At 47.3% G+C, this 23,462-nt stretch overlaps 2 protein-coding genes across 5 annotated transcripts in view; both read right to left on the minus strand.

Annotated features, from left to right (window-relative positions):
- Window positions 1-816: 816 nt before the first annotated feature.
- Window positions 817-16,412, minus strand: nrd1b (nardilysin b (N-arginine dibasic convertase)). 3 transcript variants are annotated; one of them, XM_070960148.1, is made up of 31 exons: window positions 16,324-16,412; window positions 15,020-15,218; window positions 14,008-14,278; window positions 13,592-13,673; window positions 13,126-13,279; window positions 12,205-12,278; window positions 11,985-12,080; window positions 11,569-11,691; window positions 10,822-10,879; window positions 10,362-10,435; window positions 9,827-9,896; window positions 9,673-9,750; window positions 9,316-9,436; window positions 8,804-8,862; window positions 7,579-7,633; window positions 7,050-7,154; window positions 6,762-6,885; window positions 6,430-6,516; window positions 6,186-6,305; window positions 5,401-5,452; window positions 5,149-5,299; window positions 4,720-4,847; window positions 4,004-4,166; window positions 3,814-3,845; window positions 3,420-3,558; window positions 3,256-3,303; window positions 3,078-3,130; window positions 2,908-2,991; window positions 2,610-2,817; window positions 2,216-2,305; window positions 817-1,929 (listed from the first exon to the last, which is right to left on the minus strand). In XM_070960148.1, the coding sequence occupies exons 2-31, from the start codon at window positions 15,202-15,204 to the stop codon at window positions 1,708-1,710; spliced, it is 3,306 nt and encodes a 1,101-aa protein (XP_070816249.1). In that variant the 5' UTR covers window positions 15,205-15,218; window positions 16,324-16,412; the 3' UTR covers window positions 817-1,707. The 3 variants fall into 3 exon arrangements, with proteins under 3 accessions (XP_070816249.1, XP_070816250.1, XP_070816251.1); XM_070960149.1 differs by having other exon boundaries at window positions 16,310-16,387; XM_070960150.1 differs by lacking the exon at window positions 16,324-16,412 and having other exon boundaries at window positions 15,020-15,224.
- Window positions 16,413-17,077: 665 nt separating this feature from the next.
- The window catches only part of rab3b (RAB3B, member RAS oncogene family), a 17,905-nt gene continuing 11,520 nt past the window's right edge, over window positions 17,078-23,462 (minus strand). For both annotated transcript variants that reach the window (XM_070960195.1, XM_070960194.1), the window contains exons 3-5: window positions 23,218-23,336; window positions 23,014-23,138; window positions 17,078-21,259 (exon numbers count right to left, since the gene is read on the minus strand). In XM_070960195.1, the coding sequence (XP_070816296.1) occupies window positions 21,075-21,259; window positions 23,014-23,138; window positions 23,218-23,336 (429 nt within the window). In that variant the 3' untranslated portion in view covers window positions 17,078-21,074. The remainder of the gene's footprint in view (window positions 21,260-23,013; window positions 23,139-23,217; window positions 23,337-23,462) is intronic.

Consider the following 23,462-nt stretch of genomic DNA (forward strand, 5'->3'; position numbering starts at 1 on the left):
CTTTAAATCCAGAGACCAATCAGCTCAGTAACCAAGTACTCAAATACTGCACTGAGGACACATCTGAGGTACTTTTACTTCACATTTCATGTCACTTTCAATTTCTACTCCACCTACACTGCAGTGAAATGCTGTACTTTTACTGTAAGACACAGTAATCTGATGTTAGTACTTTCGCTTTGAAGAAGAAGATGAAGACTTTAGAAATTAAACGACTCAACAGTTTCCGAAATGATTGATCAGATAATCAGTTAGTGGACTGATAGAAAATGATCGATCGGCTCTTCTGACGATGGTTTATTGATCTCTGCTGGGGTTCTCTGAGGTTCTCACTATTTTTACAAAGTTTCCAAAGCAAACGATCGATCGATGGAGGAAATGATCAGCTGATTGATCCAGAATGAAAAGAATCATTAGTTTAAAATGAGCGCCGCCTCAACCAACAAGAACGTCCTCTGAGACATGAACGAGGAGACAGTGATCTGATGTTCGTACTTTTACTGCAGTGATGGACCTGAGTACTCCCTCCTGTCCGTCCTCCTCTCAGTGACTGTCTCACCACCTGCAGACAGCGTGCGTCACATGACCTCCCCTCTGGCGCCACCCTCAGGACAAACACCGCCTCTCCACTGTCTGCTTGCTGCGTCTTTAAAATGTGGACAAAAATCACTGAACAAGCAGAGAAGTGACTTCTGAGGAGGACGACGAAGAAGAGACGCAGTGATGAAGAGTTGAGCTTTGTGTTTCTGGAACATTTCAGTGTGTTAGCTTCATCGTCATCATCATCATCTGGCTTAAGAAGTGACACGGTGTCGTCTGTCTGATGATGGTTTTACTCTTTATTGTCATAATTTAAACACAGAACAAACAAACTCCAAACTAAAACTCAGTATTCATGAAAGCATCTAACGGTGACTGAAATGTAAACTGAATGATTTGAAAACCTTCCAGCCTCCAGAAGCTCCAGCAGCACGTTCTGAGTGACGGCGGGTCGTGAACGCATCATCAAACATCTTCAACACAGAAACAAACACAGCAGTCTGTCAGTGATACTGGCCGCAGTGACGCCATCGTCTGCCCCTCTTCTTCTTCTTCTTCCTCTTCTTCTTCTTCTTGTCGTTCATGACAGACTGAATTTAAACCAGAGCCCTGAGTCATCGCGCTGCATTCACTTCACCTGGGAATAATCGCACACATCATTTCACAGTTAAAAGCAACAAGGAAACATTCAGACTCTTGAATCCATCGAGCCGTCGATCATCATGTTGAAATCAGAGCAGCTGATCGAGTCCGACTTCCAGAATCAGACGTGACTGAACTTCCTGTTCAGACGCCATTGACGCGCTGAGTGGAAGGAGACGGATTCGCTGATGTTTAGAAGCTGAATAAAAGATGATCTGAGTTTTCTGACTGACCTGAAGAGGCTGCGCTCGGTGGCAGCGACAGGAAGAGAAGCAGCTTTGAAACAGTGATGATTCACTTCTTGTGGCGACAAGCTTTACTACAGCGCCCGCCGAAACAAACTATTCCCACAGGACGTGAATGCAGCGTTATTACAACCACTCACATAAAACAAAACAACTAAACACACGTTTCCGTCTGTCCTAACAGTGTCCGCTCCGATCAGCTGTTTCCATCATCTCTGACCGCAGAGACGGCGAGGACGTCACGTGACTCCCCGTCCTGTCGCATCGCCGTCAGACTGGCCTAGCTGAGGATTTTGTGGTAGGGGTTGAGGGGGAGAGAGGAGGTGAACGCTCTGATGTCAGTGATGAGCGTGACGTCCTGGAGCGACGCCGAGGAGGCCGGCAGGAAGTTCAGCTCGCTCACTTCGCCGTAGGCCGAGGACGGAGGGTTGTAGGGGCTGTCGGGGCTGCCGGCGCCGCTCTGCTCCGGGGGGTCGTTCTCCTCCACCCCGAAACCAACCACCTGACCCACAAAACAAATGTTTACAGGATGACAGCGGTCTGCTCTGCATGTTTAAATCTGATCTAATCATTCAAATCTGTGTGCATTTAATTCCTTCAGGCAGGCGGTCAATGAATGAGGCGTTCAGGGCCTTAACTTCTTCTGTTAAAGTCAAAACTAACAACGACAAAAGCTCTAAAAGCTCTTTTCATGTTTGTAACACCTCCGTTTGCTTTGTTTCTGTCCTCATTCTACAAACCTGCAGCACACAGAAACTTACTAACAGCAGTGAACGCAACACACTCACGTGGACGCTGAGCTTCCTGCTGCTGGTGTTTCTGTGCTCCAGGAACCAGGAGACCAGCTCCTCCTGACCGAAGAGCTTCAGGGCCTCGATCTGCGGGGGGACCACAGCGGGTTAGAACCAAAGAGCGGGACCGGAGCCACAGAGCGGGACCGGAGCCACAGAGCGGGACCAGAACCAAAGAGCGGGACTGGAGCCACAGATGCGTTCATGGTGTTCATTTTGGAAAAAAAAAAACTGAATATCTTCAGTTTATAGAAAACTTCAAACTTCAAACCATCAAATATTCGGTGTCTTAGCCTGAAAATGGCTGAACAGATGACCCATTACAGACTAAAGCTCTGACCGGTCACAGCCGGCTGCTTCTGGACACAAACAGCTTCACAACACGTCTCACCTCCTTGTTGAGACGCTTGAAGACGTACTGCTGCGTAACGACCTCAAACCAGTTGCGGTCCACTTCCTCTCCCAGGTGGGCGTCCTCGCACTCCTTCAGCTTGATGAGCGCCGTCACCTGGGACCTGAAGGCCTCCTCGCTCAGACCGGACAGACGCTCGCCGAAGCTGTCCAGGAACTCCTCGATCTTCGCCTCCACAAACTCTGTGCTGTGAGGACAGATGGACGAGGGAGACGAGGAGTGTTTAAAAACTCAAAGAGATCCATCTGCAGCCGCACAGACGCAGAGGACAGCTCACCTGAACTTGGTGGCCTGCGTCTCCACGGTGATGGAGAAACCCAGCACCCCTGAGGTGTTCCTGCAGGTCGGGTACACCTGGTACCTGCAGGGACGACACCAAGCAGTGGACAGTTTAAAGGAAACACCCTGGACAGACGGACCTGTGAGCTCAGCAGAAACGACACTCACCCCAGAGTCTCCTTCGTCCTGAGGAAGTCGAAGCAGGGCTCCTCCATGTGCATCTGTACACGCACACGCACACGCACGCACACACACACACACACACACACACACACACACACAGTGTCACATGACCAACAGCACTCACAGGCCTCACTGCTGCGTTGTGTGTAGACGTGTCACTCACCACCATCAGCTCCATCAGAGCGTGTTCTCTGAGGTTCTTCAGGCCCGACTGCAACAAGAACCCATGAAACCATCACTAAAGTAAAAGTATGTCAGCATAAAGAAGAAAACGTACCTCATCACACTGGTTGTTCTGTGATGTGGCTGCTGTGCTTGGTTTCCTACCTGGTAATAGACGGTGACCTCAGAGTTGGCGTCTCCTTTGTTGAGAGATTTGACTTTACAGAGATGCTGCTTCTGAGGCAGCTCCACCACCCGGAACAGCACAGGGACCTCTGCTGACAGAGGCTGGAAGTGCAGCTTACTGCAGAGACAGACAGACCCTCAGCGTCACGTCAGACCACACTGACCTGGAATCAGCTGGAGGACGAGTTTTAAACGGAGAGACTGAGGGGTGATATTTCAGCTCTCAATCCATCTGACATCAACGCAGCACACACTTTTTTATTTGTGAGTAATAATAAACCTCATTTCCAACATGTAAGCCTGATGGAATCTCACTCTTGTATAAAACCCTCATAAACATGAAAGTGCAGTAACACGTGGAGCAGATACTCACTCGATGAAGTACTGCAGGAACTCCTTTGACTCCTGTTGGAGGAGACAAAGTACAAAACATTCATGAGTGAGGATGTGTTTCTAAAAATGACATTTCAACAGTTAACCCCTCACAGAGTAAATGACGCTCTCTGTTATTCGGGTCAACTGTTGACTTGAACTCGCTGCACAGCAGCGTCGGTTCGTCTCACCGCGCTGGTGAAGTTTCCCTGAACCAGACCCTCAGCGTAGAGCTCCGCCTTCAGCCCGCCGGCGAAGGTCAGCAGGTCGTCGACGGTCAGACCCTTCATGACCGCCTGGTACTTCTGAATGACCGACCAGCGGCTGTGCTCCAGGATCAACAGACGGACGTCTCTGCGGGCGGGAGAGGACAGAGAGACGCTACGAAACACTGCAGCCATGACTGTGAGTGTGTCTGCAGGGAGTGTGTGTGTGTGTGTCTGCAGGGAGTGTGTGTGTGTGTGTCTGCAGGGAGTGTGTGTGTCTGCAGGGAGTGTGTGTGTCTGCAGGGAGTGTGTGTGTCTGCAGGGAGTATGTGTGTGTGTGTGTCTGCAGGGAGTGTGTGTGTGTGTGTCTGCAGGGAGTGTGTGTGTCTGCAGGGAGTATGTGTGTGTGTGTCTGCAGGGAGTGTGTGTGTGTGTGTCTGCAGGGAGTGTGTGTGTGTGTGTCTGCAGGGAGTGTGTGTGTGTGTGTCTGCAGGGAGTGTGTGTGTGTGTGTCTGCAGGGAGTGTGTGTGTGTGTGTGTCTGCAGGGAGTGTGTGTGTGTGTGTGTGTGTGTGTGCGTGTCTGCAGGGAGTGTGTGTGTCTGCAGGGAGTGTGTGTGTGTGTTTGTGTGTGTGTGTGTGTGTGTGTGTGTGTGTGTGTGTATGTGTGTGTGTGTACGCGCACGCGCACGCGCACGACGTACTTGCCGAGCCTCTCAGGTTTGATGAGGATGTTGAAGTAGGTCTTCTTCAGCTGCTCAGAGAACATGGTGAAGACGCCCGGCTCGGCGCTGAAGTCTGCCAGATGATCCACGATCAGCTTCAGCAGCAGCTGAAACAGCAGCCGGGGGAGAGTACATTTACTGCAGTACTTCACTGCAGTACTTCACTGCAGTACTTCACTGCAGTACTTCACTGCAGTACTCAGCCTGAATACACTGGAGGTGTACAGGGCGCCCCCACTACGTTTAGCAGAGCAGCAAACGTAGTCAGACACATGAGCTACGTTTGTACTATTAATACAAATATAAGTGTGTGTAAAGTGTGTGTGTAAAGTGTGTGTGTGTGTGTGTGTGTGTGTGTGTGTGTGTGTGTGTGTGTGTGTGTGTGTGTGTGTGTGTGTGTGTCTTCACCGGCAGTTTGTGGTTGAAGCCTTTCAGGCGGACCACCAGTCCGTGCTCTCCGGCCACCAGCTTGTACTCCAGCTGAGCCACGTCGGCCTCGTAGGCCGGTTCTGCCAGATTATGAGCCAAGACGTTGACGAAGAGGTCAAAGAGCACCAGACTGAAAGAGGAAGAGGGCCGTTAAACGGGCACGACGAGGAAGGTCGATTCATCGGCAAAAATCCACATGATCTGTGTTCATGTGCTTCGACGCTCTCTTACTTCTCAGGGCTATTCTGAATCATCGGGGAGATCAGGTTGAAGCGAATATAAGCTGAAAGACACAAAACAACATGATCAGGTCACATTTCATTCACTGAACGAGTTACTCATTATTTCACCTCTTCTAAAGCCCAGACAGAAACTGTCCCACACACATTTTTATCCCAGCTGCTCATCACACGACCAAATAACAGAAAGAGGTTGTTAAAATGTTGAAGCTTTTCACTGAAGTTAAAAGATGTTTACAGAGCTAAACATTCAGAACACAGACAGATTGTAGATGTGTGCATATTCACATTTCCCCAAAGTTCAGCCTGACAGATTTACAGCTGCAGTTTGATGAAGCAGCAATGACTGCACTGTCCAGCAGGTGGAGCTGTTTCACGTGCTGAGGCAGGAGGTCACGTCCAGACGACAGCAGCGTTCATGTCCCACAGTCCCTCCACGTGTTCATGTTCTCTACATGAAAATGTGAAGCTGTGAAAAGGACTTGTCTCACAGGTTTAGAGACAGAAGACGTCTCCTAATTCACTGAAAAGTCCATCGCTGGCTCACATCACATCAGTCACCGTTTGAGGACATTTGATGGACTGAGGGGCATGAGGCAAACACAAGCAGACCATTCAGAAAACTACAAAATAAAATGGAAGAAAGCTTTTTTTAAAGGCAGACATATGAGGAGCGATGAAACGCCATCGCTGCAGCTTCGCCATCAGCAGAGGAGACGATCACTACACACCGGTTCACGCTCGACCGGCTTCAGGTCACGCGACGACTGGACTCACCTTTCGGGATCTTGAACTTGTTGTCCTTCTTGTACCACAGACAGCCTCGCTCCGTGTTGGTGATCCTGACGGGAAACTCTGAGTCCGGACAGTCGGACGTCTTCAGGGTGAAGTCCGTCGCTGCAGCAGGAAGACGAAGACGAAGATGAAGAGCGATGAATGCGATCAGAGCCGAGCGTGTGCTTTGGTTTTAGCTCTTTTACATCACAGCGAACTGTCACGTCTACATCGTGTTTGCACTGACCGATGAATTTGTTCTCAGCAGGAAGGTGGAGTTCAGGGTTGAGTTCAAAGTCCCCCGCCCAGCGCTGAGCCCACTCCTCTGAGATGTCTGATGAGACAAAACAAACACGCCCACCTTTAACAGAACTGCAGTCTTCTGAAGGAACGACTCACAGTTTCACTGCAGCGTGCTTCATTAGGATCAATGTGGTTGATTACAGTGTGTAACATGCTGCCTTTGCTTTTCAGGAAACAGGTGGAGCCTCACTAACGGGAGGAGAGTGTGTGTGTGTGTGTGTGTGTGTGTGTGTGTGTGTGTGTGTGTGTGTGTGTGTGTGTGTGTGTGTGTCGTACCCTCCATGCTGTAGCAGGTACCGAACCATTTTTCTCTGAGTGGACAGTGACCTTCGTTCTCTGGTGACAGCAGCAGCAGGTTGGCTCGGTCAGGAGTCAGCAGGGACAGAGCAGCACTGATCACCTGAGCACACACACGCACACACACACGCGCACACACATATACACACACACAGAACGAGTATACGTTCACACTCAGAGGGTGGAGTCGGGGCCGTGTTTCATTAAGTGTGATTTTGGGCTCTCAGACTGATCCTGGATCAGATCTGGTCCTGCAGTCCTGCTCACCTGGGGCTCGTACTCAAACATGAGCTGGTCTCCGGTCAGGAAGTCCTCTTTGGGAAACAGCTGCATGTTCTCACAGATGTTCTCCACAAACTCGATGGGATCCGTCTGTCAGTCCAGACGAAAGCAGAGGACACGTTCATCACGTTATCAATCACTTCTTTAGGGTTCATTAAAGCACGTGAACGTGATCATTAACTCATTTTAAGGTCAGCTAACATCGCTGGTGAAACACGCCGCCCGTGTCACACACACTCCATGAGGAGCGATGATTGACAGGTAAACACCTGTTCACTGTTTGTATCCTGAGGGCTGATCTCACCAATTTAAAGTCGATCACTTCTGTCCTCATCATTAGTTTTAATGTCGCTTAATGATCAACTGATCAATCACTTCCTGAGAAAACTGCCTGCCAAACATTGCAGAGACGAAACTGATTAATCTGTGAGAGAGTGTGCGTGTGAGAGTGTGTGTGTGTGTGTGTGTGTGTGTGTGTGTGTGTGTGTGTGTGTGTGTGTGTGTGTGTCACTACCTGCTCCTGATAGTGGAACTCGTTGGCTTCGATCTTCTGAATTTCCTCATAGATCCTGAAAAAAAGGAAGTTTATTTAAAATTTGAAGCTTAATAACGAACTGAACAAACTTCAGTGCTTTTACATGAAAACAGTTGGATTATTATGGGCTGTCTGGAGCTTCCTGACCACTTCAAGCAGTGACTCTCACATTAGCGTCATGTGTGGAAACATTAAGGAATCAGAAACTGATTCGTTCATGTTTTTCTGGACTTGTTTTTGTGTTCTCACGTCCACCAGATAATAATAATAATAATAATAATATAATATTTCAGACTGTTACTGCTGATGACTGACGACCTGAGCTTTACTTCACGTGCTCACAGGCTGGGATCTATTCAGCACAGACTCAATGATTATCCTGATACTAAATAAAAATAAAGTCAAATCAAAGTCCGGACTCGCTCGCTGCTGTTCCGCTGGATGACTGGCTGCTCTCTGAATCTCTGCTTCATGCCTTCATGTGTTCACTTCTCACATCCTAATTTTGATGGAAATGAGGGTTCCGGTTTCTTGTTTCAGGTTCAGAGACGAAGAGAAAACATCGGCTTCGACACATTCAGCGCAGACTGAATCGTTGGACCGTGTGGTCATGCGACCAGTCGATCCAAACGGCCTCCCAGCGTCACGGCGGCTCAGTCTCAGAGTCCCTGGAGGGAAATGAGGCTGAAGCGAGGTCACTGAGCAGATGCAGATGTTCTTCATCGTTACGATGCTTCAGTGAACTATTGAATGAGGTGAGTCAGATTAGTGACGTGTTGGGGTGAGAGTTACTCTGAGCACGACTCTGTGGTTTCCCTTCATCAGTTCTCGCCTGTTATCTTTAGTTCTGAGGTCACTGTGAGTTTACAGTTTCTGTCACTTCCACTAAAAACCTCCCAGATGTCTCTGATCAGATGTGTTTTTACTCGAGCTAAATTATTTAATATCGTCACAATTCAGATAAAACGCATTTTGGAACAACGTTTTCTACGCGACCCTGAACTTTATATACACCATCATAAACCTTGAATGCAGCAAATAAACCTTCATCTTCAAACTGTCCTGCTTATTCTGAGTAAGACCGTCCACATCTGAAACTCTGAGAGATGATCAACAGAAGCGGGACATTACAACAGCGTTCTGGCCTGAAAGAGTTCACCAGGTCTCTAAAGGGGTTGTACAGGATGTTTGTGAGGAGTCTGACCTCTGCTGAGGGCCCAGAGTCTGGAGCATCTTCAGGTACTGGAACACCAAATGGACCACCTGCACAGACAGACACAGTGCAGCGTGGGAGTTATGGGACTGAAGACTCAGAAAACAAAAGCTGCTTCCTCTCATTATTGTTTTTAGTGACTATTTAAACGGCTGAGTGGCGTCCCAGCCAGCAGCATCGTCGTCCTCTCTGCAGGAAAAGACAATGACTGTTTTCAACAAGGACTTCAGAGACGATTTCAGCCTCCTGCTGCTTTCTAAATGTACGCTTCAGCAGTTTTTCAGGATATAAAAGCACCAAATTTAGTTCAACCTTGTGTCAAACGCAATAATTTAACGTCAGTCTGTGAAGAAGAACCAAAGCATTTCAGCTCCTCCTCAGTGCTTTTAAAAAACGAGCTCAAACACAGGACGAGCTCTGCGTCCAGGAGAGAGCCTGTTAACAGGTACAGGTGCTCATACCTTTTTATATGTGTGTCTGTGTGTGTGCCTGTGTGTGTCCACCTGGTGGAAGTTCTGGTAGCCCTGGTCAGTGAGGGTGATGGAGATGGAGAAGATGGAGTAGGTGGTGTTCTGGTCGAAACCCGTCTCGCTGTTTCCTCCAAACAGAGCCAGAGCCCAGCACCTGCACACACACACACGCACAGAGACACACACAGAGACACACACACGCACAGAGACACGCACAGAGACACGCACACGCACAGAGACACGCACAGAGACACGCACACACACAGAGACACGCACAGAGACACGCACACGCACAGAGACACGCACGCACGCACACACACACACGTCATGAGCACCTCTCTCGCTCAGCGTTCTGCTTCTCGTCCTTTCTTGGCTCTGTCTCCAGCTCACCTCTTCCTGAGCAGAGACAGGATGCTGCCCGTCCCTTCGTGTCCGATCAGCCAGGAGATGTAGTGAAGAGGCTTCACTCTGACAAAAACCAAAGCACACACTGTGTGAGGTCTAACCTGGCTGAGGGACGATCCGACAGGCGAGTCTGACTCACCTGTAGTGTTTCCCCTGAGGTGGGACGGCCCAGCTGATGGTCAGCGCGTGAACCTTCCTCACAGGCACCACTGCAACACACACACGTGTTAGTTTGTGTGTCCTGTTAAAACAGGATCTAAGAGTCCTTTTGATAATCCTGTCGTAGAATTAATAAGACCAAAATCATGATTATAAGATTAGATTTCTCATTTCTCAGCTCAATTAGGACGACACGTTATTGATCCCCAGGAGGTCAATGAGGTGTTACAGCAGCACGAGCAGCAGGCAGGATATGAAGAGCAAATAATAAGTAGAACTACGCAATGAAACGACATGTAATTAGTACAAATTAAGTAGAGGGAAGTATCCTCGTTATGTCAATCTGCATGAACGTGTTTCATCTGCATTAATGAGCCAAATACAGATTTCAGCCAACGGTGCAGTTTCCTCAGAAATATCAGAACACATGCACACAATATGCAGTAAGAATAATACTACAACTACCACTACAAACACGACAGCAGATAGTGAGGAGAGTACAAACAGTATCTGACCTCTGTACAGCTTGTTGAAGTCCGGAGTGTCAAACGGCTGCTGGAGGTGAGAGAAGTCGGCTCGAGGTTCACCGCTGGAAACGTTTAAAAAACACAAATTTACCTGATTAATCTTTGAGTGATTATCGATCAATTTCAGAAGATGGAAAGGCTGAGTCCACCAACGCGCTGCGTTCAGGTCTGGAAGCAGGCTAACACCCTCAGAGTCTTTGTCACAGCTAACGATCATGCTACTGAAGCAGGCTAACACACTGCTCACCCGTTTGTGATCGACCAACATGTGCACCAAAACTCATTTATCAGTAATAACAACATGTTGGTCTCCATAAGAATCTCATGTAGTGCAGTGTTTACACTACCAGGACTTACTACAAGGTGTGTGTGTGCGTGCGTGCGTGCGTGCGTGCGTGCGTGCGTGCGTGCGTGCGTGCGTGCGTGCGTGCGTGTGATGAGGGCTTACTTGTTGGGAACTTTGATGAAGATCTCTCTCACCCACTGCTCCAGAGTGTCCAGAGTCTCTAAACAACAACAGGAGCATCTGTGTAACAGCTGGATGTTGTTGGTCCATCTACGTTGGTTTGACCTCTCACCTCCGTGCAGTGATGTCAGAGTGTACTTCAGGGAGTGTCAGTACCCTGTGACATCACTGCTGGGTGTGGTCACAGTTAAAGGTCCCGTGCTGTAGATGGTGAGATTTTCCATGTCTTTAACAAACTGGACCTCTGTGAGGCTGATGTCAGAGCCACACAGTCACCGTACACCACACAGGCTTTTAATTTAACACTAAAAGCATAAAGTGTGAACCTGAAAATGACCATAATATGGGACCTTTAAGAGACCCGACCACAGTCAGCACTGCTCTTCAGCTTGTTGTCAGTCACTCTTTAAGGTGGATGCTGACATTAGCATGTTAGCATTAGCATTCCTTACATTTTATACATTAAGCAGTGGGCAGAAACTTTGGCCAAGGCAACTTACTAACTGCATTCCACCTTACTGAAAAGACAAAGCAGGAAAGATTTAACTGTTCGTCCATTTTCGTCCATCCAGTAAGTTTACGTCGTGGTGTGTAAAGAGCATCAGAGCCTCACATGACTGCTGAGGCTTCACGTCTTTGTGCCTCCTAAACCAGCTGCAGTAACAGCAGCAGAACACACACGTGCTGCGATGGAGGCTGTGAGCGTCTCTGCTGAGTGTGTGTGAGTACCTTTGGACTGAACGGCCAGCGTCATGTAATGCGCAGAGTAATATCTCTTCCAGAAGTGTCGGAGCCGCTGGTAGGTGTTGATCTGCTTCTCTCTGGGCTCGTGCTTCAATGTCTGAGCGTTACCTGAGAAACAGGAACAGGCGTTCAATCGTGACCTGACAGCAAATCTGAACATCCCGCTCCTTTTCAGGCCCAGCTTAGACAGAGACTTTAGAAAGCATGACGCTTTAATAAGTGGATGAAGTGGGAACTGAAAATAAGTTCTCAGAGGAGCACAGAGGAAAGGGAACACTGACATCACTACAGTATCTGTAATCAAGACTCTTTTGTTGTCTAAATGTCTTTTCTTCACTGAAACAGCAGAACAGAATCAGATCTAGAACAGGAGCACGTCTGAGGACTGCATGTGTCCTTACCCCAGCAGAACTTGCTCATCGGGTGTCCTGGTTTCGCCAAACTCCCAAACAGCATCTCCTTACGATGCGAGTCGGACGGCCTCGCCAACTGGTACTCTGAGCAGGAGAAGAGAGAAGGCCCACGGAGAGAAAGGTCTGGTGCTCAGTTCAGACCATGAGGAGCATCAACGTGTGAGAACGTCACCTAAAACAGAGCAAAGGGTCCCTGCTGCAGACTCACCGCTGTCCACAGCCTCCACCTCTCTGTCAATGGCGTCTTCTATCATCAGAGGACAGATGAAGAACTGAGCCCACCTGCAAAACACACACACACACACACACTTCAAACGTCAAACGTCAAACATCTTCTGGTTCCAGCTTGTCCAGTGTGACAATCTGCTGCTTTTCTGTGTTTTCGGACTTTAAACTGAACATGGAGGTGTTGGTTGGACGAGGGAAGACATTTAAAGACGTCACCCTGGACTCTGGGGACACATCATGGCCATTTTTCACAGTTTCTGACATTTTATAAACCAAAAAATGATTTGATGAATCAAAAAGAACGAATGGATTAAGTGGTGAGTGAAAAATGGATCAGTCCCAGTCCCTCTGTAAAACCAGTCAGCTCTGCTCTGGTGTCTCCGACTCAACCAGAGACATCCACCTGCAGAACAAACTGCAGACATCCCCTCGTCCCTCCTGCATGTTTCCAGTCCACTGAGCGCTCGGCTAAAAACAGCATCGGTCTCATCGTGGCCGCAGAGAGAGCATCGGCCGGCCTGCTGCAGAGCGGCTCGGCGCTCGTGGTGATCTTTAATGAACCGGTTGACCTCCCATCAGAGAGCCAGATGGCCCACAAAGAGCTGCCATCAACACACACACACACACACACACACACACACACACACACACACACACACACACACACACACACACACACACACACACACACACACACACACACACAGAGGACGCCGGCCTTCACGATGGGGGGACGCCCAAAAACTCGTGTTCTGACAGGAGCCCCCTACGGCTCACTGTCAGCCTCAGCACCACTCTGCTTCTGTCTTCATAAACATCTGAAAATGTTTCAGTGAGCAGCAGAAGAAGAAGGAAAGGTGCGACCACGGTCAGCGCTCTGAAGACCTGAGTCCAGCCTCACCTGTCCAGCGCCTCCCTGAAATACTTCCTCTGAACGTCGAACTGGAAGATGGTTCTCTCACAGTCTGTGGAGGCGTTGTCGCTTCCTCCGTGCTTCTTCAGGAAGGCGTCGAAGCCGTTCTCCGCTGGGTACTTCTCACTGCCCATGAACACCACTGAGCGTCAGACAGGAGGAAACGAAGCCAAAGAAAAGTCAGGACAGGGCTGCGTTCACTTTCACTTCCAGAGTTCAGAGGACAAACTTTGGATTCAGGCAGAAGCTTCTCGTTGCTCTCCAGCTCTGACAAACGCACACATTAGCTGTAGCTAATTAAAATGAATTCAGTCTTAGCTGAAATGAAACGTTTGGCTGTTGCTCGGCTAACAGCTGACGTCTGCGTTGAACTTAATTAGATCTGACAGAGCTGTGATTCAATCATCCGACCCGATAGCAGATCTGGATTTGGAAAAAGTGTCTGTGGACTCACTGTGTTCCAGGAAGTGGGCGAGGCCGGGCAGGTCGTCCGGGTCGCTGAAGCTCCCCACACTGATGCACAGAGCCGCCGCCGCCTGGAAACACACGCGCACACACACACACACACACACACGCTTTACATCCACTCACCCTGCGTGCTCGGCTTCAGGCCTTCAGCTGAAGAATCTGCTGCTCTTCAGTTACACCGAACACGTTTTGTGTGAAAGCTCCCGGACGCCAATCAACACGCGGTCACAGTCTGATCATCATACAATACATAATTGACCAGGAAGTGAAAGATCGCACTGATTCAGAGTGTTTGAGGACATTTCCTGTAAACAAAGCCTCTTCACACACAAACTAAACAAACTTTAACGGCTTCCAAAGTCACTTCCTGTGAATAAGAAGTGTTGAGTCATCGTCACCCACCTGCTTCTCAGAGCTCCCTCTCTTCTTCCTCGCTGTGTTCTCCTCGTCCAGCTCATCAAAGTCACTGTCTTGTTCCTCCTCTGCATCCTCCTCCTCATCCTCATCCGACCCCTCGCCAGAATCCCCTTCTTCCTCACCTTCCTCCTCTTCCTCCCCCTCAGCATCCTCTGCGTCTCCCTTGTCCTCTGCGTCTTCACCGCCTCCCTTCCCGTCTGCCCCGCTGAAGTCGGAGATGAGGAGCGCTCGGAGGCCGTTGCTCAGCTCGATATACCTGCAGGGAGGATCAACATCAATATTCCTGCAGCGTAGCTCGCCATGACTCCAGCAGGACGCTCGATATACCTGAGGAGATGATGGCTGCTTTCACACCTGTAGTTCAGGAACATTACATTAACTTCATTTGGCGTTAACTGAGAGACAATTTTCCCCACACGTACACAGGAAGCAAGAGCCACGACAGGCTGCATGCACTTTAAAAGGTACACTAGGAAGGATTCCCTAAAACACAAAGTACAGGTTCATACAAAAGTAAGGCCTCTCAGTCATTATTTCCCTGCCCTCTGCCTGTATTTTCTTACTTTCTTCTCCTTTATTTGTGGTTGGGCTGCAGCCTTTGGGCAGTGGGTGTGTAGCCTCCAGCCAATTATAGCATGGAGGTGAGATGGGGACCTTATGAAAAGGTAGCGACCACGTTCAGGACAGTAAGCAGCACCGAAGACTGCCTGTTCACAAACTGCAGTCACTAGCTGCTGCATAGTTCACCTTTAAACTCTGTCACAACCACTGCTGATCCTGGATCTGCTGACTTGGATAACAGGACAAACTGCAGTAAGTAACTTCCTGTTATTTTCAGGACACCAGCAGGCACCTGTCTCTTTCACCTTTGCCTCTTGTCTCTAGTGGTTTATCTTCTGAATTTATGCTAAAGTCACACATCTACCATCGCAGCATCCTGCCCGACGAGTGACTTCCTCTGTGACTGACACTTAAACCGAACGCTGTTCTTTCCCACCTGTATTTCTTCGGGTCACTGGGTGATTTGATGATCTCTGGGTCTCCCTGGTCTCCTGCAGCGGCTCCTCCGCCTCCAGCAGCCACCTGGTTCCTGGCGTCCTGTGGCGGCGGCTCACCCTGGTCGGGGGCAGACACCTGTCCTGGCACACTGCCACCGCTTGCTGACTTGTTGGTTTGGGGCATTTTGACCGAGTCCTCTGGAGTGACAGATGGAGAACACACGTGAAGCATTTTATGTGATGCTGTCATGACACTATGTGGACACGCCTGTGGTCCTTATTTCCAGTGATGGGAAATCCTTTGCTGCAACACACTGATATTTAAGACAACAGTGTTCTTCTTTGCTCAAACAGTTTGTGTTTGTCTCTTTCCTGTTTCACCATGACAGCTGACAGCACCACCGCACACAAAGCAGCTGCATATGGAAATACTTGTCCCTGTCTGGTATCGAGGATCTTGACCTCAACCAACAACAACCAACACCTTCAGGATAAACTGGAAAACTGTGAGTCAGACCTGATCACCAACATCAGGGCTGGACCTCACTGATGCTGCTGTGTCTCAACAGGAGCAAAGCTCAGTGGACATTAGGACATGTGAGTACTGTTTGAAGACACAAATGCAGACAGTAATGAGAACAATCATCAGCTGGGAGCCATACATAAAAGAGAAGGCTGTTCTAGCAGACTAATGCCCATGGTTTTCACTGATTTTCAAAGATTAAACACTTGCAGTAGCTGAATCAAATGCACGCCGATTTGCTGAACACTATCTACTGTTTTCGAAACCATCTCAAGTCAAATTTAATAACGTACAATTTTGTCGATAAGAGGGGGAGAATGAAAATATCCGATTTTATTGCTGCACTTTGGTGCCATGGTCTCGTCGCGCGGGAGAATGCACGGAACGTTATGGGGGGGTCTTACTATTCGTCAGTGAACGGAACCTTTCGTTAATATGAAGTGAATTCCACGGGGGCAACAGCTCAGGCAACTGACGCCGGCTGTCATTAAACGGTGGGGAGGTAGCGAGCTAGCTGTTGGAGCTGACTTAAAATGTCCACAAACAAAGCCACAAATACTGTAACTTAGACCGTTTAATCGGATGGTGAGTTCATTTAGCCACAGACTGGCTTGGTTAGCTGTATATTAGCTTTCAGTAATCCTGTTGATGAGAATGACACAACACCGCCTGTTAAACAGCCATAGCTGCTAAAATACGAGTGGTTTTAATGTTAGCTGAACAGTCACATCTACACACCGCAGTTTGCTTTGTTCGACTTTGGCACGAGGACTGGCTCACCTTCGTTTCCGCTAGCTTAATGTTGGTGGAAGTTTAGAGTTTCGCTTTCAGTACAGCTGCCTAGCCTGGGTCAGATAGCAGCTAGCACTAGCCTAAACAATGGCTGTGATTCGCTGAGAGCTAATCAATCACAGACTAACGGGCCGCGTGATTGGTCAAAACTGTGACGACAGAGGTTAAGTTTGATTGACGAACACTAGAAAGAAAAAGTAGTTCTGGTCACAGTTGAGTATCAGCAGGCTTGTTCCCTCAAGTACGACATGAATCAATGAGACTGAGTGGTTTATTTAAGTCTGTAACCACAAAAAATAACTGAGTAACTAAATAAAATCATAACGCATGCGAAACCATAAGAGTGAGATACAGTTTTAGTCACATAAGATCAATAAATGTGCCAAACGTAGTCTTTAACTTCCTTAGCTTTAAATCTACATTGTATATCTGAATACTTCTGTCAATTTGATAAATTAAAAACCTTTATTATCTGTTTTTGTCTTTTACTTTGCTGATTTTTCATATATTTACTTTTGTTTTGTTTGTGCCTTCAGTCTTTCCCTCTTGTGCTTGGCTTCATGTGCGTTTGATTTTGTGTCATGTCAACATCTTTATTTGTTATCTTTTCAGCAGTTTATTTAATATTTTGTCCATTTACTTTATTAAGAGTATTACTAGTAGACCTAGTGAAGGCAGAGAATGTATAAACGTATAAACTAAATGTATAAACTCTGCAAACAGACAGGGGAATAAAACAGTCTCATTTTCTGATTAAAGATTGTGATTTTTATTATACTAAATTGCATCTATAATATACAAACATTCACAATATTTTGTACAATCACTTTGTGCTTCTCCCCCATACAGGAGTGAACTGTAAGACGACAAGTTTACATAAACTCTCTATATAATTTGTCCATGGTATACACAGCATAAAAATAAATTCATACTCAACACCATTATAATTTCTAATTCTATCATTTACAAATCCACTTAAAAAATAATCATATGAAGACAATGTCAATATTATTGTATGTTTTTATCAATCTGAAGACACATGGTGGGGAGTTACACACAAAACGTGCGCTGTGGTAGCTATATAACAATTTGGCAGGATATTTTTATTTTCTATCGTCATAATATTTAATAATAAATGCACAAATTTTTGTTCTCCTTATCGTCCCTTTTTCTTGAAGTCTTTCATAAACACACGTACTGTATCTCAGCTGACATGACATTTTCAAAATATCACACTTCCATCGAAGATACTGTACACAAACACAAAAACCCTCACAACTGAACACGCAATAAATATCATGATAACCATATGCAACAATAGAACGTGTTGGCTCTGACATCACACACACACACTCACACACACACACACACGTTCATGTAGGAAACACTGCGAACATGACGGCTACGTGACTACACCTGCTAAAGGGGAAGGAGAGAACCGTGTGCTCTTCGCTCGTCAGCTCTGCTCACAGTGTGTGAGAGGAAAACGCCTCAGAGCGCCTCTGGATCGTGTCGGCCAGTGCAAAAGCTGTGAGCCACCATGAAGCAGGGCTGCAGCGGCAGGCCGGGGTCGAGTCTCTGACAGGCAGGAGGGGTCGGTTCATCTTTTAGGTCCAGTTTGGCTTCTTAACAATTTGGTGTTTACTGCTGGAAAACATTAGAAAACCTGACGTGGAGGTTTGGTCACCTCGAAACAAAGCGCACAAACCAAACTTCTGTAAACTGATCAGGTCGAGGTTTGAGAACCTCAAAGACTCTTCAGACAAAGTGCTTTTCAGATCTACAGGTGGGCTGCAGCTACGTTCATTTACATATCAGCTATTTCGACTTTTCTTTGAGTAACTTTTTAAAATGATCAAATATCCAAAACGAGAGGGAAAGAGGAAATATCTCTGCTGCTCCTCCACCCTGGAGAGACGGACCCGTGGGGACAGCAGTTGTGAGGGTGAACGAGGACAGAAACCTGCATGTATCTGATGGTTTGTTGTGAACAAGCAGTTTGCCTTTTCTGTTCACATCTTCAAAGCTGCACATTGTCAGCTCTGGCAGTCTGTACCACAAACTGACGCCTCGCACACACCGACCGAGTCCTCATTGTGTCCACTGACAGCCGTCAAAGCAGCAACAGAACAAGACGCCACAATACAACAGCGTGACAGCAGCTCAGTGCAGGACATGCACGCCTTGTTTCCTGTATGTCCCCTGAAGATCTAAAATCTTGAAGATTAGAACTTTGGCTTTGCAGCTCTGAAGCCTCCTGCTCTCTTTCTCTTTTACATTAATTACAGTCGGACTCAGAAAGGTCACGTCCTCTCAGCACATCGCTCCCAAAGCGAAGAACAGATCGTCTTCCTCCCAAGGTGAGGAGTTCTTTCGCTTTGCTCGACTGTGTACTTAAAGGAGCTTCACAGATCAGTGACAGCAGCGTCTGCACGGTGGAGCTCAGCCTGCTCTGATCCGACGCTCTAAACCTGACCTCTGATTTCTTTACATGAGCAACACGGAGGATATGGTTACATAACGCTGCAATCTGTGGACTGTGAGACACTGGGGACACACAGACAGACATGAAAAGCCCCTCACACCTCCTATAGGAGCGAGAGATAGAGTTTCTCTGTGGTCATCTTGTGTCTCTGTGGTTCTTTAGTGTCTCTTTGTAGTCATATTGTGTCACTGTCGTTTTGTGTCTCTGTGTTTTTTAGGGTGGGATTTTCCTTTTCTTTCTCAAATCTGGATTTGCAGACAAGTTTGTCACTGATAAATTCCTGACGCAGGATTTCCAGATGTAGGAAGATTTTCGCACATATCTCGTACTGAAAGGTTTGGCCAGAACAGACAGCATTCATAGATTACAGTCATCTCTCTGCAAAAGTGCATTACATTGATTGGCCTCATCTCATAATTATGTGAAATTATGAATATGAAACAATTTTCTGATCATTTCTAAAATCTGAAAAAAGATGCAAAAGTCATAGAAGGAAACATCTCCCATTTCTTTGTTTGGTGCACTAATGTGTGTCTGTAGATTTCTGTCCTGTTCATTCACATTGAATCTGATATATTTTTGTGCAGCTGTTTGTGTCTAATCCTGCCTGAGGTCCTGATATTAAAATCAGTTCAAGTGTTGTATTAAAATTTGTTCAGGAAAGTACAGCTAACAACAATTCTACCAATACCAAGACAAATAATCTAAATGGACCCTGTTCAAGCATCACGAGGCAGTCTCTGTTTGACGTAACGCTGTTAAAAACCCTACGGAGAGGCATGGGACTGGTTTTTGGACATGCGTCAGTCTCAGACTCAACCCGCTCCTGCTAAGCCTTTGACTCAAGTGATTTTGGCTGCAGCCCTGCTTGGGAGTTGTGCGTTGGTGGTGCAGCCCTGAAGCGTCTTTCAAGCCAAAAAACAGCACTAAATAAGGCCAGTAACAGTTAGTGGGCTATAGGCATATTGTATTCGACTGGACTCACTATTTCTAGCTACTTAAGAAGCAGCCGATCCGATGTTTTCAGCAGATGACTCCGTTAACGACTACGACCTGTAAACCTGTGAACATGAGCAGCTGTGGTGTTGTAAGTTTGTGCTACACTTTGAGAGGAGAGGCAGTGCTGTGCTTACCTGTGGACCCTGCTTCCAGCTCCTGTCAGCAGTGCACTCCCAACAAAATCAAATTTGGCATCTTTCTATGGTTGTGCAACGAAAAAATGAAGCTCCACATTCAGCTAAGACAGGGGCCGTGTGCCAGACGTACGATACACGCCACCATGACTGACCATATCATGAGAGGCCTTTATGTGGACTGTGTCCTAACAGTAACATCAGTATCTGCTTGGAGACATTTCCATGAATCTTTGCAGAAGCAGAATTCCAGCTTTAAAGCCCGCTCACACCAGCATGGTGAATTTTCATGCCACAGTCAGTTTATTTCAATCGCTGCACGCAGAGGATTCACTCAGCAGTGATCAACAGCAAACTGTGCTGACAGAGCTGAACTGAGGGAACAGAGCCGAACCGAGGAAGCTAGCCTGCATTATTAGCTATTAGCTGTGCACTGTCCACTTCTATGTAACCCTCCTCTCTCAGACTATAAACTGCTCCATAACAGATAAATAGTCTCTCAAATAAAATACCAAGCAAACTAGCTTGCGAACTGACAGGTGGCAAGCTAGCCAGCTCAGAGGAGCCCAGTAACAAAGTCATGCAAACTCAGCGTCTTAGCAGTTAATTTGTTAGCTACAGCGATTCGCTTACTATCCCTGCGAGTTTTCTCTCTGTCAACACGACCTAATTGACCAGGATGTATGGATGAACTCTGCTGTCCTGCTTTCTGGTGTGACCACGCTTTTATTTAAGTTCTTGTATTAGCGTAAACATCATTAACCTAGCCGCAGTTAGCATGCAAGTATTTCATCGCAGCGATTTAATCCACGTTGGCTCTACAACCTTTTCAGAGATGCCAAATTAAAATGACTTTGTGTGGAGTACACTGCCACCCTTACTCCTCCGTCTACGTAAGGGAAACCTCGGATACTCGGGAACGGGGGGATGAAACTGGCTATATAAATGTTAGTTAGCAGAAGTCGCAGTAGGCGTAGTGATTATTCACCGCTCACAAACATGGACTGAAGCAGAGAGAGTGTGTTGAGGAATGTTACAATAGTTAATCTGTTTTTTTCTTTTTCTGGAGAGTTTGGGGGAGCGGACGAGGCGACAGCGGAGGCGTGAACGCCGACGAACCATCAGCAGCACTTCTGAGGTAGCTGGGCGGGCTTGTCGGTCAGTCTGGTGGTCTTGGTGCCGGGAGCCGCCGGCGCCTCCACGTCCACGCGCTCCGACATCTTCACGCAGATGATGTCCACCAGGCGCTCGAAGACCTGCCGCACGTTGATGTTCTCCTTGGCGCTCGCCTCGTAGTACTCAAAGCCTGCAGGAGAAGAGGGTCAAACAGTTCAACCTGAACACCTGCAGCTAGCAACGTTTTCTCAGAGCTACACAAAGTCTTTCATTCATAACTAAAACTGAGTGTATTTGGCTCAGCAGAAGTCAAACTAAGTACGCTTATTCAAGTACTACACCTACTACACAAGTACAATTTTGAGGTACTTTAACTTTACGTGAGTCTTTGTTTCATGTCGTTTACTCCACTAAATCTCAGAGGGAAATACTGTACTTTTAACTACACTGCATTTATCTGACAGCTGTATCTATTAGTTACTTTAAAGGACTTATAAAATACAATGTTTTGTGATAAATTTCTTAATTAAAACTACCTGACAGTTTATAGAAGTACAGCTGAAATAATTAATAATACTGCACTGAATCTATGACAAGGACTCACATGGACCTTATTTACAGCCAGAGCAGTGGCCTAAGCCTGCACCGCTCTGTCTTCAGGCCTTTAAAGACTGTTTTCAGACTGAGGTTGGGCGTGGTTTCATCTGTTTGAGCATCTCCAGGTGTGTTTGCTGTATTCAGACGCGTCTTCCCTCTTCACAAAAATCTATCTGTAACCATGTGAGACATCCCACAGATGCAGGCTGGATAAATGATTCCAGTTGAGTCATCATTTTTTATCCTTCGCTCTCCATCTGTAGCTGCTCACAGCACACTTCTCTAGCCTGGCTTTGCTGGAGGACGCAGTTTGCTGACCTGGTTTGGATGTTTCCCTGAACGCTGTGAAACTTTCTGCAGTGAACTCTTGTTTCAGTGAAGCCTGCAGCGTTTACATCTATTAAAGACTCGCATCAGTGGAGAAATACTTCTAAAACCAGTATTGTGCATTCTTAATGCGAACATCTCTTTGGCCTCGGGCAGTTAGTGATACAATTACAGTATTTCAGTATTCCTCAGTACACACACCCCAAGGCTGAGTCATTTTACCTGCTTAACAGATGAGCAGCTGCTCTTTCTCACAGTACAGATGAAAATTGCTCAGAAACCCAATTATATCTGAAGTCTGGTAAACATCAGTTTTAAAGCACTGCAAACTTTAAAGTGGAAAAATATTAAGAGGAGTCACTGGTATTTACTGTTAACATGAACAAATCGTTTCTCTCTACAGAAACACGGTGCAGAGTTGTGTTATGGTCATCTGTCTTCCCAGAGCTCCATTTAAACTGGATTCATGTCTGATGTTGAGTTTAACTTTGAATCCCGTCTGGAGCTCATACAGTACGTGGGTCATGTTTTACCTCCACCCCAGTAATGACTGCAGTACGAGCTCCTGCTCCTCCCGTCCTTGCATCCTGATGGTGTTCTGTCTGATCACTGGCTCTGCACCGCAGTATAAGAGCCGTGCTGCCTCTCCGTTAACATGTCTTCCACATGAATCATCAGCTGGTGAGGATGATGACTTTTTGCTTGGGGCTTGTTAGCTTTAGCCTCAGCCTTCTGTGCGTCACTCCACAGCACTGAGCTCCCGTTATCTCATTATTGTACGCAGCAGAAATCAGTCAGTAATCTGGACGCTTGCTGATGAGAAATGAGAAGCTGCGTTTGTCCACTTCTGTCTGAAATCAACGAGCCATTGTTTGAAAAATGATCTCTACAGTCGTAGTTTCTCTACAGCAGGTCCTTCAGGTAACATGAACCTCCTTCTGGCAGCCAGATTAGATCTCTGCTGACATCTGAAACCTGAGCTGAAGAGTATTTAGCAGCACTCTAGCAGCGACGTCTCACCTAACTGGTCGGCGAGGTGCTTTCCTTTCTCTGGAGGTACGACTCTCTCCTCGTCCATGTCGCACTTGTTGCCCACCATGATCACCTGGGCATTGTCCCACGAGTACGTCTTGATCTGAGTGGCCCTGAAAGCACATGTGAAAGACTTTATTTGAAACACAATGCCAAACGCACACAGAAGTGCACACGCCAGCAGTCACGTACCAGTCCTGGACGGCGTTGAAGGACTCCTCGTTGGTGATGTCATACATGAGGATGAAGCCCATGGCGCCGCGGTAGTAGGCCGTGGTGATGGTGCGGTAACGCTCCTGTCCCGCCGTGTCCTGGAGACAAAGACAAAGAGCCAGTCACACGTCTGTTTTACTCAGGAATACAAATCAAAACTCTCTTAGTTTTACTGTCAGACCGTGAGTGTGGCCTTCAGGCTGCGGCGTTCGTACAGGATTAAA

The sequence above is a fragment of the Chaetodon trifascialis genome, chromosome 4, assembly GCF_039877785.1.
Source record: "Chaetodon trifascialis isolate fChaTrf1 chromosome 4, fChaTrf1.hap1, whole genome shotgun sequence".
NCBI lineage: Eukaryota > Metazoa > Chordata > Actinopteri > Chaetodontiformes > Chaetodontidae > Chaetodon > Chaetodon trifascialis.

Bases quoted from the DNA above. Each gene is read 5' to 3' on its own strand.
- nrd1b (XM_070960148.1), bottom strand. From the start codon at position 15,204: ATGCCCCAAACCAACAAGTCAGCAAGCGGTGGCAGTGTGCCAGGACAG. The intron at 7,155-7,578 runs GTAGTGACACAC...CTGGACTGACAG, and splicing joins AGTTCCACTATCAGGAGCAG to ACGGATCCCATCGAGTTTGT. The intron at 5,453-6,185 runs GTGAGTCCAGTC...TGTGTCTTTCAG, and splicing joins CAAGTTCAAGATCCCGAAAG to CTTATATTCGCTTCAACCTG.